General features: G+C 32.2%; 1 protein-coding gene and 2 non-coding genes across 4 annotated transcripts in view; 1 reads left to right on the top strand and 2 right to left on the bottom strand.

Moving 5' to 3' along the window:
* The window catches only part of LOC131843901 (nucleolar protein 58), a 66,298-nt gene extending 49,818 nt beyond the window's left edge, over positions 1-16,480 (bottom strand). The window contains exon 1 of one of the 2 annotated variants that reach the window (XM_059192684.1): positions 16,250-16,480. Coding sequence is in view for 1 of the 2 variants with exons in the window: in XM_059192683.1 (XP_059048666.1) it covers positions 1,513-1,680 (168 nt within the window). In the remaining variant the exon portion in view is untranslated. Of the gene's footprint in view, positions 1-1,512; positions 1,749-16,249 lie in introns of those variants that run through there. The other variant, XM_059192683.1, reaches the window with a different exon arrangement.
* A 2,715-nt stretch (positions 16,481-19,195) lies between these two features.
* Positions 19,196-19,285, top strand: Trnay-gua (transfer RNA tyrosine (anticodon GUA)). Its single transcript is given in 2 exon segments — positions 19,196-19,232; positions 19,250-19,285. It is a non-coding gene; the product is annotated as a tRNA-Tyr (tRNA).
* A 396-nt stretch (positions 19,286-19,681) lies between these two features.
* On the bottom strand, positions 19,682-19,763 carry Trnas-uga (transfer RNA serine (anticodon UGA)). The gene has a single exon. It is a non-coding gene; the product is annotated as a tRNA-Ser (tRNA).
* Positions 19,764-19,999: the final 236 nt, after the last annotated feature.

The following is a 19,999-nucleotide window of genomic DNA, read 5'->3' on the forward strand; positions in this document are numbered from 1 at the left end:
ATAAAATATAGTTTTGAAAGAAATATAGAATAATCCGATTATCGTATTCAGAAATATTGAGTGTAATACAATGTGTAACGAAAGATATCAGTGATGGATTATAAAAACCTTCACTATTTTTTACATAGTAAAAAATAGCATTTTTATTAACACATGGGGTTATTTTAATACTGTAACTGAAATTTAATTATAGCACAGGTCACAATCACGTTGTATAATTTATTTTTATGTAAATATAAATGTAAATGACCCTTGAAAATATAGTAATACTAGTTGTGCCCGCGGTTTCGTCCGCGTGTCATAGTGACCTTGAACAAATAAAGAAAGATTATTCAATAATCTAACCAAAAGAATAAAGTTTCATCGTTGTAACTTCGAAAATGACGAATTACCATACAAACTTACATCTCCCCTTTCAGTCTTTTTTCATTTTTCCTTTTAATCTATGTCCTTTCTTAGTGTCTAGACTACATTTAAATTGGTTCAGTAGTTTTGGCGTGAAAGTGAGCTAGACAGACAGTTACTTTCGCATTAATAATAATAATAATAATCTCAGGACAATTCACACAGCGCCATCTAGTCCCAAGTTAAGCTATCTAAAGCTTGTGTTATGGGTACTAGATAACTGATACAACTACATAGATATTTTTTTTTTCCTAAATACATACATAGAAAACACCCAGACCGATACAAACAATCATACTCATGAATACAAATGTTTGTGCCGTGCGAGGAATCGAACCCGCGACCATCGGACGTAAAGTGGTGTGCTAGACCGCTAGACCACCGAGGTCGTCAATAGTATTAGTAAGAATTGCATTTAGGGAGAAAATATGTGTAGTCTATGGTTTCAGTAAGTAACAATACGCGTATATCACTAATTTTAAACGGCTGTTATATTTATTAGTTATTCTATTTCTATAAGGTTATCACGAAGAGAACTTAAATCAATAAATAAAACGTTTCAAATGTAAATATTTTCCTATGTTGCGTGATTGTTTATAAGTATTTCGTCATTTGATAATTTTCAGGTTTTCTATTTGTATTTGATTAAGGGCTTAACCAAGTACGCCGTTGTGAGAGCCTTTGAAATAAATAAACACATTAATAATTAGTTTATTTTAAATAGGATCTAAATATTAATGGTATACATATTATACTTATTTTAATGCAGATATTCATAAAAAAATTATACGAGTATATCTGTTTACGCCACCGTGGGATTATATATTTCAAATTGTTTTATAATTATTTCATATAACATCTATTGGTTATTAGTATTGGAAAATTGACCTGTTATATCACAGTAGAAATGTATAGTTTGTGTCACATGACAAAAACAAAAAAAAAACATGTATTACACGTACTGCTGATATACGCTGTCAAATTTATACCGTTTAATTGTTATATCTATCTAGACATATATACCATTATACATATATTATAGTAACTGTAATATATGTATAATGGTATATAATATATGTATGATTTATATCACGCATAAATACTTACGATTTTAGTGTTGAGGTGCATAAGCTCCCGCTCGGTGACTCGCCGCCGCGCGGTCTCCATTTGCTGCTGCCGGTACTGGTTGTATTTAAACAGCAAATACATTCCGGGCAGGGCCAACACCACGAACGGTCGCATCAAGCTCGACGATGATGGCGCGCGTTGAGGCATCTTCTTATTAACATTATTCGCTTAAAACCGCTAAGCACTTTTCTTGCTGATATTACTCAGAGCTTGATGATAATCGGTATTGAAGTCCGTTTGATACTCCATTCCACAGGCATTAGAGATCATTTTGGATCGTTTTTTTTAATTCGAACCAAACAATACGCGGTTTTTATTGAAACACTAAGTAATGGAAGATTTTTGTAATAAAGTATCATAAAATTCTACTCTCAGCACTTTTTATAGCGTCTATAGATAAACTACGGGGTTTACTACGTTTAGTAATTGGTTTATTGCTTTAGTAATAGACCTATTATTTACACTGCGCTATTATCAGGATTTCTTCATCAGACCTGAAACAAAAATAACATGTTATTTCGTTGTAGTTATATAAAACAGAAAATAAATGTGTACAAATTTCCATCAGAGATAAAATTAATCAATAAGGAAATGACTTATTTACTTCATAAAAAATACACACAATTCATTTATTAATAATATCAGTAATGTTATCTTGCCGTAAGTACCGATATAATTTTTTATTACATGCTTCATAATTTCAATCAGTTCATTATTTCGCATTGTTATTGATATAATTAAAGTGATACAGAAATCAAATACCCATCTACACCCTACGATTCTCAGAAAACGAAAGTGATTTTCAATTACGTGACAATTTGCCTCGCGTTGGCGTACGATCAATTATTGCACAAAATTAGTTTCTGACAAAGTCGATATTACTGTTAAAGGCAATTTGTGCCCCAAAATAGATCTAATAAGTGTATTGGAATGAGATGATTGATAACTTCCTCTCTGAGGACCGGTGGCCGTAATAGGTTATTTTCCGCTTTCCTACTATTGATAGGCGTAAATGTTAATGGCTTCGTTTAATCGTTATAGGTTATGTATTGTTGACGTTGTGTTCATTTCGCAGAAACTAGTGTTTCTGGTATATTGTAGATTACTACTTCATACAGTTACGGTATATGGAATGGTGTTTCAGGCGTCCATAGGTTACTGTGACCGTTTACCTTGGGCCCTATGCTGGTTTCAACTACGTAGTATAAAAAAATATAATTTAAGAGAAATAAAATGGAATCAATTTTTTACACTACATTATATTCTACCATACCAAATCATCAGTCAGCATTTAAATTTAGGAGAAGTTATTCTTTGCATATAGAGCGGTATAGAAATAATAATATTAATAAAAAAAGCCGTTTGAAGAACCACAGAATAACAATAATAAATATCTAATAACAAAAATATAACAGTTTTACTTTTGTTATTAAATATACGTATTTTACATGTATACATCTTAGGAACTGATCCATAAGAGATGTATGACATATTTTTTAACAGTTCGTCAAATATAAAATATCTGACAGTGGACTTTAGAAACCCATGTTACCTAAACGAATAACAAACTTTATCTTTTAACAATGTAAATATTAAAGTCTTTAGTGTACAATATTTTTAATAACATAAAGGGCAAACAGGATTACGGCACACCTGATGGTAAGTTATTACCGCCGCTCATAAGCGTCCGTAACACTAGGAAAATAGCAGGAAGATTCTGGAAAAACCCACGGTGGAGGACCGCCATTCATTTACGTGATCAGGACGGTATTTTAAAAAGTAAAAATATACTAACATGTGGATAGGGTATGTAGTATACTAAATACTTAATTATTATTTATAAATAAACATTACGTAAATTGTAAAGGACGACAAGAGTCCTTATGTAGTATTGAATATAAGTTGAGTATCAATAGAGGTATGGATCCCGGTATCAAATATCGGTATAAGGCGGTGTCAGGGTACAACTTGACATATTGTTGCGATACCATCGGCCCACGATCGTGCTGCAATTTGATTGGCATGCCATCTTAGGGGTCTAACACATCTCTATAGATATACTTCATTTCTTCAAAATTTTGTTAACATTTATGTGATTGTAGAGAGATACTTGATGGTCTACCATTCAATCTTCGGGAAGTGTCTCTGTACTGAATGTCTATAGCATTAAGTCTGCCTCATATACCATATTTTATTGGTCAATGAAGCTTAAATATATAAATAAATAAATTATGTAACACAAATAAATAAACATTTTTAAGCCTATCGACCTACGCCTGAAATACCAGGAGTGTATATGGATCCTGAAAAAACGTTCTGAATTTTTTTTGGAACATAGTACTACGTATAATTTCTTTTGTAGAACCTCTAGAGTTCCATGTCTGAAAAGTTATTTTATTTTCTTCTTTACAATTTTTTTAATACTATCCTGTTTGCCGATAGCTACGTACTATACCTATTTCTACCTCCTACTTACCACATGGCTATATACGGTATGTCAAATTTGAAGCACTACTTTCTATATTTATTAATTATATAATATATTAATTTAAATAATTCCTTTTAAATTAATGTTTTTAATTAAGAGAAGGTATTTTTAAAATTAATATATACTGTTTTAAGCAGACACTTCAAAGGTTATATTTTATTATATTATATATTTTTAATATTCTTATATATTTATTATTAATACATTTTCTCGATAGAAACTTCCAGGCTTTTAATTTTTTTTATTTTCCTGTTAATATATTGTTTACAATATTCATACTACCTAATAATTAACTTTATAAAACATACAATACATTGTATGTTAGTATTTTAATGGATATCGGTTCGATAGTTTAGTTGTTAAAGTGTAATAAAAGATATGAAGTCTTAACGAGCCTAATAATAAAGTTATTAAGTAACAAATGATAAAGATAAAATCTTAATGATAGTAGACAGATATAAATATCGTAATCTATTTAAATGTAGAGCAATTTGCCTTTAAATGTAAAATTTGTGTTCATAAAATCAATTGTTATTCGTTGAAATTGTGTAAGTACCTACCTACTTAGACAATTTCGACAAATAGGACACTGTTTCCGTGTAAAAAGTGTTAAATAGTAATTAAATAATTAAAATATGGAGGTTGAAGTGGGGTCTATACTTGATGAGTACGAAAATTTATTATCAGTTAAATATATTATAGATCTACATAGGTAATTTTGTAAGAAATATTAAAAAGAATTATCCAATTTTCAATATTTTTTATACGGTTTCCTAAACTGGTTGGATTTAATGGTTTTTAACGACAACGATATACGTATAAAAGAATGTCACGTAAAATAAAATTTTAATTTTATAACAATTTGCTTTGCTTGCATTTGAGTTTGCTACAGAGATATACTTATATTTTTCAATCTTAACAATAGTAATCCAAGTTTAATTCACACAGCGTCATCTAGTCCCTAGCCAAGCAGAGCTATGGGTACTAGACTGATAACTAACTGATATAAATATAAATACATTTTTTAAAATCCAATACAACTTACGACCATTGCAAGCAAGACGGTGTGCGCAACCGCTAGACCACAGAGGTCGGCGAATAATATAATTATTAAATAGGCATAATTTTATATATTAATTACAGGGTACCGACGTTTGCTTCGGGATTGACTATACATCATCATCTCAGGGCCGTCACATGACGATCTATGTCTCCGACGCGACGTTACCTTTTATAAAGTGAGTTGTCAATTATGTATTTAGAGGAAAATTATTTTTTTAAAGATTTCTGTTGAAGGGTGAAAAAAGATAGACAAATTACAGGATAAGGGGCATGACGGCTGACTAATGGCAATACATGAGTGGATCGCGGTCGTCACATGATGTTATGTTCATAGTGATTTTCATGTATATAGGCAACTGTTTCCACTTACTATCAGGTAGGTCGCTAGTTTGTTTGCCATTACACAGAAAAAAATTGTTTTAATCTAATAAACATTATATACTGAAAGCGCTAGTTTAAATTTTTTACTTAGTTACTACCCGTTAATAACTCTAAACTCAAATTTGCCGCAAGCTCGAAGTATTCTATTTTAGAATTTCAAAGTCAGTTTCCTCGAAAGTTTGTTAGTTGGAGCCTTAAACGAGTTTAGCTCTGAAGCCACGACGCCGCGTAGTAAAATGGCTTTCGGCTGATTGGTTCGTTGGATAACAAAATGGAATATACCAGACCAGTATTAGCTATATACGCCACTAGTTACGTTCTATATGAAAACTAAATTAGCTATAGTATAATATAGACTCATATATTCTATCAAAATATTTTATTTTTATTTTAACACAAGCTTACTAGATTGAAGTGGCATATCTATTTAATTGCTTAATATGCAATTGGTAAATAAATAATAAATATAAAGGCATCAATATTATCGTCTAAAATGAACATTACAATATGCGTCTCAAATTAATCTATTTTTTTACAAAAACTAATTCTGAAACTCTATATTGTGAAATAGTTTTCGGTAAAATTAATGAAGTAAGAAATAAATACATATATGAAAATACCCAACAGCAATATGCCACTATTTTTTCAGTAGATGCGATAAAAATATATTTGTGGTATATCACACACTTTCATTAGTCCAATATTATCTACATATACATAATTCATTAATTTTAAATATAATAAAAAAAAAACTGTCAACCTTCAAAAGAAAAATTCAAGTTTAAACCTAAGATTATGGACTAGCGACCGTGTAAAATCCACTGACCGTGGCAATGGTTCAAGTAGAAATTCACCAGCGCAGTTTATTATGTCCATTCACGTGACATGACGCTAAAATAGGTATGGAAAGTAATTCTGCGGACCAAAAGTCCTTGATGGGTGGGGCCTTCGTGAATAGTTGTAATATGTAAATATACTAACAGCGCAGTATGTAATTTGTTACCGCTAAAACGAAACAATTTGCTAGTTTAGAAAATTTGTGCAAGTACTATTTATAGACATAACTAATATTATAAAAGTAAAAGTGAGGTTCGTTTCCATCTCTGTTAAGAATTCACGCCTTAAGCGATTGATCAAATTTCATGCAATTGGGCCATTGTTTTGATTTTGTGATGAAAAAGAAAAAGGATATAGGCTAATAAAAAACTAAAAAAACATAGCTTATGTACTGCAACATACCATGCATTCGTGATTTAAGAAAAAAATTCGCTTATCTAACTAGAATGTAGAAAAAACAGCCGTCAGTCTTAAGACCGCTTCGGCTCACTCTCATATGACAGAAAGATACACTACAGAAAGGTACAAAAATAATAACTACGCGTATGAACATATTAGTAAAAATATTATAGAAAACCAAAACTGCGTTTATTAGTATTTTTCTATGTTTCTCTGTGCTTTTCTGCGCGATAATCTCACTATTGTTTTTACGAATACCACGGCGCTGGGGTACGAAGTCGCAGACTCAACAAGTTATCAAATAAAGCGATATTTAGAAAAAGTCTGAAATCTCATCCTTTGGTGTATGCCAGTTGGAATGACCACTCCTTTATCAGTTTTAGATCATAATAACACGAACCTGTTAAAAAGGCACATTAGGTTGTTTACACTTGAAGGTAGGTGTTGCTACCGACATTGATGTATTGATGTGAGAGTTAGGTATGACACATATAACTTAAAAGTAGAAAAGCTTTACCTCGTACGTTTTTTATATATTCTGTATACATGTTAAAATACACTGCCTCGTTAAAAACAATACAGAGACTTTTTTATATATTCATTTGAAACAGAAACGTGTGCATATAATTACTGGAAAAACGATGATATTCACAGAAGTATAAAACTGTGTTGAAATAAATGAGAGCCAAGCGTTATCTTTTCGACGAGTGTTAATATTTAAATCTTTATCTGCAATTTTTTTTAAATATATTTTATACTGAATCGATAATGACCTTTATGAATAACAATAAAGAAGTCTATGATCAAACTCCTATTATCATCGGCTAAATAATGTTCCAAACAAATCAAATTATTGCAAAGCTTCAGTTCGAAGGAGTTAAATATTTTCTTCTAAAAAGTTTTTGCGACTATATTTCGGTTACATCTTAACTTAACCTGTAGTTATTGTTTTCAAATAGGTTTATATTAAAAAAAATATAATGATAGCAGACCATCCTGATACTTGCGTTGAAAAAAATAACTATTAAAAATTGTATACGCTAGTAATGGCAGGAAAAGAGTTGTAGAGCAGCGCATCGCAATCTCACTAAAGCCTAATTAACTAAAAGGCAAGATCTTTTCACTACGTAGACTAAAATTCATTTAGATTCTAGCTTGTTTACACGAAAGATGTGGATTTCATTTTGCACTACTTAGATGATTAACAGACGGAATAGTGCGGCGCCGTATAGTCGTTTGCACCGATTCGGCGCAAATGCCAGTGCATAGTAGAAGACAAAATTAAACCGCTTGATTGGCCTGGTATACCTTTTACGAGAAAATTTGATGGTTGTGTATCGGCACTACGATGGCAGCTTGTTTGTCAGCAGTACAGTAACCATATATACAATTTATATTTATTATTATTTCATATGTATGTTTGTTTATACGGTATATGAGCAATTAGTTCTGAATGAAATAAATAAATAAAAAAGAAATGTTTGGACTCGCGGCAGTTTGTTTTTTTCCACTGACCGTCATATTTTTCATACTATCCACCCATGCATATATTTTTTTCCGGATGGTAATGGAATGGTGCAACCGTCTGTGGCAACGGTAAGTGCTGGCGGTGCTATTTATGGGACGGCTACCTCTTACCGTGCTAGGTTGTTTGCTACTCCCAGTTACACAAAAAAGTAACTACAATTGTTTCTAGGGACCACATGGAACGACCTAAAATGCTTCATTGCTAGCAATGAGATAGTCGGCATTTCTAACAATCCTCTCGCTGTGTATATAACATTTAGAAATAAGTTCACAGACGAATGTGTAATATCAACATCAATTTTCCTTAACATGATTTATACGCAAAGTTGCGTTTTGGGAATACAACCTCTATAAATAGCTCATTACTAACTTCAGGCTTGTGAAACAGAGGCTGTTTGAGCCATTTATACTAGATGGGTATCTGGGGGCAATCGTGACGTCACATCCGTCCGCATCCCGGCTGCCGCAGCGCGCCAGACAATGGCATATCGTTCTCTGCCCGATACGAATTATGTGATAACTTACAACACATTTTGGTGTTGACAAAGTGTTATGTGTACTGTTGCTTGTTTTATTCATTTTGACGGCCTCGGTGGTTTAATCGTTTAGAACAACGCCTTCCTTCCAATTGACGCGGCTTCGATACTATTATTTGTTTGCATGTCATACTTTATTGTACAGTAAAATTTGGTATAAAGAACACAGAACATATTAAATAAATTTGTACAATTATGACATATCCCGAAATACGGATTTAATTATTGCTCTGGGTGTTTTATATGTATATTATATACCTACGTATTTACAAGCTAATTTACTTAAGTATTTTATTTATTTATTTTAGGCAACTCCATACTATTATATAACAATATTATATATATTACACATACACATACAATATAGAAAATATTAAAAAAAAAAAATATATAGAATTTGTGGTCACCACAATCACTATAGCATCTACCACGATAGCGGCGCGTGTACACAACTCCCTTCGGCTAGTAGTCTCAAAGTAATTCTTAGTTTGGGTGTAGTGAGAATTGCTCTGGGTTGTTATTATTCTTATTAACACTATGCAAAGTATAAAATAAAATGCAATTTTTATTTCGTATGCACGCACGTATGTAATAATGTAATTTTGTAGCTAGATTTAATTATTTTATATTGACTTTGACAGACTTGCGGCGCTGCGCTGATTTAAATATCAATCAATATCAAATTTCAAGCTCATATTTAAGCGATAAAGTGACATTAGCGGTTACAATACGAATTAACATTTTTAAACAATATATATACCGGAAAAGTTTTTCTAATAGGATTTTTAATTACATATATAACAGAATACTTATTGATTCATGAAGATCCTTATTTAAAAAAATCGAGAACACTACAATAACTGCAAAATTATTTCTAATATTAAAAATATGTCTGTGTTATCGTTTCATGACTTAACGACTAAACGAATTTTAATTAAAGATATAAATATAGATTGTACCATGAGGGCGTCTGTCCTATTTATAATATAGGATACACATATTTATCTCAAAATACCAGACAGATTGCGGGTAATAAGTAGTCGACAATAATAAATGTCGCTATGTTTATATAAGCATATAATAATCTCACTACCAAACCTAGTTTCCTACTCCCATTTCACTTATATCTTGTTTTCGTTGCAGTGTGAATCGAGTTTCGAAGTGCACAAACAACTGTCGTTAAAAACTTAGTTTAACTTCTACGTTGGTTTCTTCTATTCAACATTTTAGTTTGGACATTATAATTTTGAATATATAATTTTCCGGAACAATTAAGATAAAAAGTATTTCGGTGGTCAATGCTTAATACTTTATGGTTGATTTGATTTTGATGACCGTGTTTGTGATCATTATTTAGTAAACTATTTATTACTAAATAATTTATTACTTTTTTTTCATTATGTTCTGTATTTAAATTTCAAATAAGTACGCGGTATCAATACGTTCAAAACAGTTCGAAATAATTAATTGTTATTACAATACTGGACGTATTACAAATCTACGTTCGTAGAACGTAGATACAAATCTACGTTCTTAATTTAAAACTTTGGTAACGTAACCTTAAAAAAAGAAAAAACGTAACTTTTTATTCCATATTCAAATTTAAAATAAGTATATGATATCACATTTACGGCCTCATATACCAAAATACTTAAAGCTCTCGTATCTCTCATAGTAGTGCTTTGAATAATCTTATTATGCAACGCCACGCTATGCGCATATGACTACTTCTTTACATATTTTCACCTGTTTTCTTTGTGGGTAAGGAACATTTAGTGATCTGAATTAATAACCTCTGCTAGCAATAAACTATGCCAGGTTGACCATCACGCGGTTCTCCTGGAAACAATAGTAATAAATTTCTGGTCAATTTGCCATGATGGGCTAACTGATACTCATCTTATTTCCTTCACTGCTGCTGCATCAGTGTAAACCAATAGCGTAGATATTCGGCTGCGCTATCGGTTATAGCACATCACTCCGTGTCGTCTATTAAAAAAATAGGTTCTTTGGTTTCGTTACTATTTGCATAATCGCATAACACAGCTGTCTCACAAAAATTTCCATTGCATACAGGGTTAGACATCTGCAAAAATCATCATTCGTTATTTCAAACCCTCCCCGATTATTTTTCAGATAAACAATAGCTAATAATCTCCAAAGCAAAGATTAAAAGCCGGTCAGTCAGTTTAGTCTTGGAAAGGTAACTAACAGACAAGTAGTATGGATCCTCCACTTTATTCCTATTTATAACCTCATCCTCTTGGTAACCGATTGGAAAACAATCGTCCCTCTTCACAACAGTCAACTTTTCATATTAGCCTACCCCGGAAAAAATCTAATTACAAACGCAACAACTCATTCAAAGTTACCAACAACATACAAAACAAATAAATGCCGAGTTCACTGTGTAAACTCACTTCGAACTTTGATTGTTGACGGTTGTTTTCGATTTTCAGCCGTATACCCTCGTCCGTACAACCGACAATTGTGTGAAATTTTGATATCTATGACGTTAGTAGGCCTAAACAAACTTGTTTCAATGGATTCGTTAAAATATTATTTGGCATTTGAAATGAAAGCATGGCGGGAATTGAATGGAAGCAAACACAAAACTAATTAACCGTACATCACTCCTTTGCATATGCCTTTACGGGTAGATGACACTATCAAATATATATGACATTACCATTATCATAACATTCCAAGGGTGAGGCTTCGCTGCTTTCATATCAATATCATAAATACGTAAGTGTGTCTGTCTGTCATATATTATCTGAATAAGTGTAAAATACACTTTGTAAAATATACTGATTATATGTAAACCACTATTACATTATAAAGTCATAATTAATTATTAATTCTTTAATTCGTATTTAAATCAAATAACTTACATTAACTATAAATTACAACAATGCATAATTAATGCATGTAGGTACATTAATTTACAATATATATTTCATTGTTGAGTTATGTAATTTTTCTATATATATTTACTTTTAAATTACAATTGGCGCCAAAAATGTTTTACTTATTTAAAATTTGTCAGTAAGCAATGGAATATTTATTGTACAAGAACTATATTGTCATTGTCAAAAACATAATGTGACATTATTAATCCCCTTTTCACGACTTTAATATTTCATAAAGATATGATGACTTGCTTGTTCTTCTTGTGATGAGACAGCTTCCCGAATGAGTGATAGATTAAAAAATAATAACTATGACTGTTCAACAGTTCTTAAATTGAAGTTTATTTGAATAAATTATTTTCTATTTATTCATTTGCTACTGAGATACCCTCATTACTCTTTTACTATTAGGGTTAAGTATAAAGGTTAACTGATTATACGGGTATATTAGATTATGAACAAAAAAAAGCAAGGTAGACAGCACGATTGCACTTTATACAACGAAACATACCCTTTGACATGACGATAAATTGAAAATGTATGATTGTATTAGTCTGGGTGTCTTCTATGTATATTATATCATATATGTATTTAAAAAATATAGAAAACTTTTATTTTTTTCTGTTCAAAACTAAGTCCTACCTAATAACTTCCTACTATCCAATTTGGCTAGCTACTGCAGTTGAGAAGAACTGACAAGAATATGGCACACTACGTTAATTTTTTTTTAATCTGTTTTAGATTTCATTTCAATTGCATTTAAGTATTCCTATCAGTTGTCTAGTATATATCACGAGCTCTGCTTAGTTAGGGACTAGATCACGCTGTCAATTGTTCATAGTTATTTATTTATGAGGCGGCGTGGAAACATGAAACGGTGTCAAAAATTTGAATCCATCACGCTTCATAAAGGGAGACAAAGGGAATGGCAAAGCGTAGCTGTCAGTGGTCTCATTAATCACGCAGGTTCGCAAATCCTTTTAGCCAGCCTCGACCTTTTAAAGTGAGGTGAAACGGAATAAAGCCGGTTAGTATACAAAATGAGAGAGAGATAATGTATACACGCTACAGATTATATACACAATAATGTCTTACACGAAGTTTCTATATAAACACAATACTATATTATACATATGTATATTGACGGCTTAGGTGGTCTAGCGGTATAGGATACCGCTTTTATTCTGATGGTCGCAGGTTCGATTCTCGCACGGTATGAACATTTGTGTTCATGAATATGTTTGCTTGTATCGGTCTGGGCTTTTTTTATGTACGTATAAATTATATCTAAGTATTTATACCAGTTTTCTAGTACTCATAACACAACTTGTGCTTACTGTGGGACTAGACGACGCTGTGTTAATTGTCCAAGGTTATTTATTATTATTATTCAATAGCTTTAAAGTTTGTTGTTACTATGATCATTAACATAAACGTAGATAAAGGAGAGAATCACAAAAAAAAAATAGATGGGTTGTGTGAAAGATGATATGCATAAAAATAGATTAAGCTCGGATATACTGACTGGCTATAGCCTATAGGATCAGTGCAATAAGATTATATACTCAATGAAATATCGCGCAGATCTCAAACAATGGGATAAAGGCATGCGGAGACGTTGCATTTCTGTGCATTTTCCTCCGCATATATCACGGAGAGTATTCTGAGGAATTGTTCGGTTTAATACCAGCTGAATTTCAACATCTCACTACCTGCAAGAAACTAAAATACCATCCTGATCATCTGGATGAATGGCGGTCCTTCAACATGTGTTTTTTAAAAAACTTTTTGGCATGTAGATACAAGCACATTGTGGAATCACCTTCCAGTAACAGTATTTTAGAACCGAAAATTGAAATTAAAAAGAGCTTCTTCCTTTTTGAAAGGTGCGCAGTGTACTTGAATTCTCTAGTGTTGGGTGCTCATGGTAAACAGTAATCACTTACCATTAGGCGAAACTCAAGCGTTTTTCGCCTATGTTACAAAAGGAAGTCAATTATAATAACTATCTGTTACCAGCGAATTTGACTGCAAAAACTTTCATACCCAATTTCACACCATTCCAGATTAATTTTTGAAACAAAAGATATTTTAGTAAGGAAGGCCTGGAAGAACCATGTTCATATTCGTGATACCTATCTTAATACTCGTATTAAATTCCAATTACATTTGTTTAACTCAATTGCTGTGAAAATGTAATAAACAGACGTACTTTTACATTTATAGTATTGAAGTATGGATATAACTGAGAATAAATAATTTAATATATTTTTTATATATTCAATATAATCTTTTTTGAATATTATTTTTGTAATGGCTAAGAAACTTAACTGATACTGTTTTCCAGCAACTAATAAATAAAATAATCTATGAAATAACTATGTAATGGTATATCCTTCTAAGATTGACAAGAAAACTTTGACCAGGAAAAATCATTTACGGAAGTGTTCCATAATAAGATTTAGTTCGCTATACTTATACTGTGGCGGTGCCGGCGTGGGTATAACAGCTGAATTATTATGTTTGTATAGGTCTTTAAAAAATTGGTATATGTATTATGTATTATTAAGTATTATACTATCCGTAGTGATGTTCATGGAAGCAAATAGGCGACGGTTACCTTGTATGCCTTGACCAATTACATCAAACATGTAATCTTTCTTCTTTATAATATCACTAGGAATACAATGTTACATTGAATCTATCTAGCCATACTAGTATTATAAATAGGAAAGCGTATCGGTCTGTCTATTCATTACCTTTTCATGACTAAATGGCTGAACGTGTCTTAATGAATTTTGTCATGAAGACAGATTGTATCACACGGATGGACTTAGGCTTTTATAGTCATTTTTAGGTCTTTATCTCAAAAAAAAAGGACATGAATTCGCGGTAAACGTCTAAATATAAAGTCTTGTTTTTAATGTTTTCAGTAGGTAATAGAATTATTGCGTAGGCCTACATGGGGGCCACAAAATGTCAAGCATGCCATCGTGATATTTGACATTTAAAAATGTTGACATTAAGGGAAACTCTCATTATAAATATGGTAGTCGATTTACTGTTGGGCATATAAAAATCATCGTCACGCGACTACAATGAAAGTTATTGAAGCAATAACGACATCTACACAAAATTTTATTTTATTTACTGTACATAACCAAAGAAGCAAGCCGTTTTAACGACGTAATATTTAAAAAACTTTTAAATTGAAATGGCATACAATGCGATACTTCACCTGATGGTAAGTGGTAACCGTCGGTTATATACATGAACAGCACCATGGATATCACATTATCATGTGCCACCAGTAATACCAGTCACGCGTTATTGGAGAACCAAGATGTCATGCGTCTTATTCCGTTATTTCGCTGCCTAATCTCACCCTACAACTGAAACACAGCTTATAAAGCAAAAACTGCTGGACGCCTGAAATAGGTAGACTGAGGTAAAAATAACTAAAAACAACCCGTTTAAATGGTACAGACTCTCTAATTGATCCTCTGTACCATTTAAACGGGGATCTATATTATGACAACCTGCACTGAGATTTGAATTTCTATTCTAGGACTAGATACCCTCAGATTTACCATATTGCAGCTTCCTGTGATGTTGCATGGCACACGCTATATACTTTCCGTCGCTCAAGATCTGTTAAATTGGTAAAACAAATACGCGAATCTGATTATGGTCTATCAAGAAATTAATTGAAATATGTGTGTGTACATATTTCAATTAATTTCTTAAAAACTAGGTGTTGTATAATAATGTGTCATATATTTCTATATAAAACACGGTTGGAATATCGTTTCCTATTCGACTCTGTAATATATCAAATATTGAAATATAAATTATTTAAAAAAAACTAGACGTGGTTTATTCCGATATTTAATGTTTCATCGTGCTGGCTGGCATAACGTTTATTGGCAATAAAATAATGAAAAATCAAAAGTATTCAACAATATTGTTCTTTTTTCAAAATTTAATCTAAGAAAAGTAGTGCTGAAAATTACAGATAGATATTAATAGCAGAATCGTTATACAAGAATGATAAATAAATGCTTTTTTGATGACAATGAGTGAATTCATACAAACATTTTTACTAAAGGAGGTCTATGAAATATTAGGTAGGTACGTGACGTAAGTTTCGTGACTTAAAATTTGGTTTGCATCAATGAATTTTATGTTTAAGACTTTTCTCACATCATTATTTAAGTTTAACCTGAATATAAACTTTACATTCGAATGATGTGTTATATATTTCAAAGGTACCTTTCTTAGAGAGATTAGTAAGACCTTTTAGGTCTTTGGTATAATTGTCATTGTGACAGTCGTTTTAACAACTTTTCCTTTTTTTACATTCTCCATTACCCAAAAATACTATAGTAAGTATAATGGGAATAGTTCAGAATAATGTTATAATTTCTGAACATGAGGCAGCAATTTTCTGAATGATTCTAGCGTGTTGTAATGTCACGCGAACGATTTGCCACATGGAAATCCGTGTACTATGTCCAACGTGACATTATCCAAGGGCAGCCTTCGACCTTCGGCTAGGCTGCGACCTGACTCACCTCATCAAAACAACTGCACTCTTTAATGTCAATCGCGATGTATAACTTAAGGAAGACACTACGGGCACCTATTTAAATACACACACAACGAAGGTAACTGGACTCAATTGACATGTTAATACGACACACAATGGATTCACGGTTATCTGATGATCGTTTTATTGATGATGAGGATAAACCGCGACAGCACAGTGCTCGGGGCCGGACGGCGGGCGAGCGCGCAAGCCGGCGCGCCGCCTTTCTTTGACTGAATGCTTGCTAAGCGTTTTTTGCGCAGGCGTAGTTTAAAGCAGGATTGGCCGAAACTCGCCCTTAACTTTCCATTCAGGAATGACGCAACGAATTTTCACTTTTCAGAGGAAACTCTGCCTTGAATTTAGAGAGATATAGCTTAGATTCTTTTATAGAGGATCAGTTTCGTAGATCATTTTTGGGGGTTGGTTGCGTGTGCCGCACTGCACACGATGGTAATTAAATATATGTTTGACAATACCGAGGGATCCAGCGGCTGTACTCTTCTGATGACGTCAATGTGCTGAGATGGAGGCTTGCTCATGTGGAAACAGTTTGGCAAGGAGTAATCGGGTTAAATGTGAGTGGTTCAACAGAACGTAGCGACAAGACGATTTGCATAATAGATTTATAAGTAGCAATAGGTACACTACATACACTTGACAGAGTTATTAGTTTCACATTACTGTAAAAGTTTCATAATATTTCCAAATTAAGTTTATATTAATGAATATGCTTCCTTATTGTTCTTCTACCCCTTTTGGAAACTCCAAACAAGCTGACAACTTATTTGGTAAAGTAAATGTCGCCTGTAGACGTGAACAGCGCTATGGAATACTGTGTCGCCGACGGTTCGTCATAATACAGTTGCATTTGATGTGATACTTACTGTCGCCTATAGATAAGATAGCATCATAGATATTGTAGAATAGGTCCACTGTGATGTCAATGATTCCTTGTGATGTATCATTAATAGAGTCTGGAACTGGTGATGAAAACACCTACAGACTATTAAACGGAAGTTAGGTTCGGCAGTAGATTCCACTGATTTCTACTGGCCTGTGGAATTTAAATAAATACAGTGAAATTAAATTTATAATTATTGCACTATGACGTGGATAAATATGACGTGTTGATAATGACTCTGAATACCCACCTGGGATTACGGTCGTGAAAGTATACTATATAATTATATAGAATTGGCTCACACGTTGGGTCTGTAACGCGCACGTAACACCCCTGGTGTTTCAGGCGTCTGTAGGCTACGGTAACCATTTACCATCAGATGGGCCGTATGCTTGTTTGCCACCATAGTAGTATAAAAAATATATACAAAAGTTATTTCTGGTGTTGCAATATTTTGATGGCATTGTTTGCATATGCGGTCAGCGCTCTTGAACTATTCCTATTATTGTTACTGTGCTGAATCTAGGCTCCGCAAATACGGGCAGATCGACCGAAATAGATTTCTGCATCTATAATTCGCAAGTAAACAATATCGTATTTTGAATAAATTACTCTTATACTACAATAATTTTATAAACATTAAGGCATAATATAATTATAAAGATGGTTTTCGACTTTGTATCTGTGTGTGTGTACTTAGCTTGTCAGAAAAACAAAAGTATGTCGATTCAATTTCATAAAGAAATACACGAAATTCGTGAGTCATCTTACTTCCTACTAAATATTTTAAACGCGAAAGTTTGTGAGTATGGATGGGTGGATGTTTGTTACTCTTTAATGTTGCAATAATATAGCTTATACATCAGAATAACACATAGACTACATATTTCACCTGGACAAAATCGAGACCACAGCTAGTATTTATATAAAACATGGACCATGTATTATTGCTTTAAGTATACTTTATCAATAACTGAGGTAGTAGCACAGTATTTTAAATTAAATACTATATAGGTACTATGTGGTAACGGTGTTTACATCAAAATGATTAAATAGGACTTTTAAGAGTTAGGACGTTGCATTTGGTTTATTCAGTATTTATTTGATTGTGTACCGACCTCTACTACTGATAATCGTTTACAACAGATAAAACAAGCAGTTTGCACATGCAGTTATGGACATGTCATTTAAGCATGCAATTATAATGTAGATGAATTATTTACACCTGAGTTATATGATATAACCGTTAATTCTGATTCATTAACCACTGGGGCAGTGTAACATTAAAACAGAATATGATATTTGCTGCGGCGAATGAATCTCTGATACTTAATTTATAGTTTTCCATGCATGATAAAAGATATGGTGCGATATTTATACAATTATTTCAACAAGTTATTCTTTGTAATATTTTATGTGTATGGTAGTGTAAGAATTATTATGATCTGAAGGCAAACGAGCGCGTAAACTCCTGTAGAAACACAATAGCAAAATGCCGTAAGCAACGGATGTTTCGTTGCTTTAATAAATATGAAAGTAGGCGGCACGAAAATTGCAATCTGCACAATGCAGAATCTTCATTTGCTATGCGTGTAGATAGTCCGCATTGCACTTTGCAAATGAAGACTGAATTTTGGTTTCATGAAAGTATTGTAGGATAAATCCTCTAGGCAGTATATTATCTGCAATATTTTTATAATTACCTATGTATATTATTCAGTTATGTTGTGTGCAGATGACTTATAAGTATGTACTATTTATGTTTTAGTATGCACTGGGTGTTAATGGTGACTATGTAAATAGATATTCGTATTTTGTAACGAATTAAGAACACCATTTCATTCAATATTAAATGGTCATTAAGGTGAAAAAAATGTGTGGAAGTGCTTTCAGGAACAGTTATTAAGTTAACCTTGCATGGTCTTGATTATGTAAATGTAAAAGAATGGATTGCCATAAAATTTGTAATGTAAATTACTTTAACATATGTATTACAAAGTTACTCAAAATTTCGAATAGGCAAATAACCCTTCGATAGCTCAGTTGGTAGAGCGGTGGACTGTAGAGGTATCTTAAATTGAAATCCATAGGTCGCTGGTTCAAATCCGGCTCGAAGGAATTTTTTTGGTGAATAGTACAAATATATTTTTAATTATTTTAGTTTTGTTTATATATTTTGTAATTATTTTATGAAAAACATATAGATTAATTTACTAATCACACACATAATTAATTTCACTTTACTATTACCACACTATTACGTTTAATATACATTAATAATTTTAATCCTAGTAACGGTTCAGGAAGTTTGAGTAGAAAATACAAAAAAAATTAATTTATAAATAATTTAAAATATTGCAATATAAATAATCCATCAAGTAGGTCGGGTTAAATTGGTCTATTATACATTTTATTTTAGACATAAAGTAATAAATCCCTTCGTTTATTTTTTCTTATTTTATCTATTAAATGTATTATTGTGAAAAATAAACTATTTAAAACTTTAAAAAGTATCGCTGCGGACAGGATTCGAACCTGTGCGGGTAGAACCCAATGGATTTCAAGTCCATCTCCTTAACCACTCGGACACCGCAGCGCATAAACATCATATCGAAATAGGAAACCACTTACGTTTGCTAATATATATACATATATAAAGTACATATGCAGAAATCTACATTAATTTGTATAATACATGACTGTAAATAAGTTCAAATTAATAATTAGTATATTATTTTAGTTACTACATACGACATGCTTAACAGGTTCAGTATCTAGAACGCTGATTATGAGTTAGTAAACTTACCGCGTTTGTATTCCCTTAATGCTTTT

Source organism: Achroia grisella, unplaced genomic scaffold, assembly GCF_030625045.1.
Source record: "Achroia grisella isolate CSIRO2021 unplaced genomic scaffold, CSIRO_AGI_Agris_v1 utg359, whole genome shotgun sequence".
Classification (NCBI taxonomy): domain Eukaryota; kingdom Metazoa; phylum Arthropoda; class Insecta; order Lepidoptera; family Pyralidae; genus Achroia; species Achroia grisella.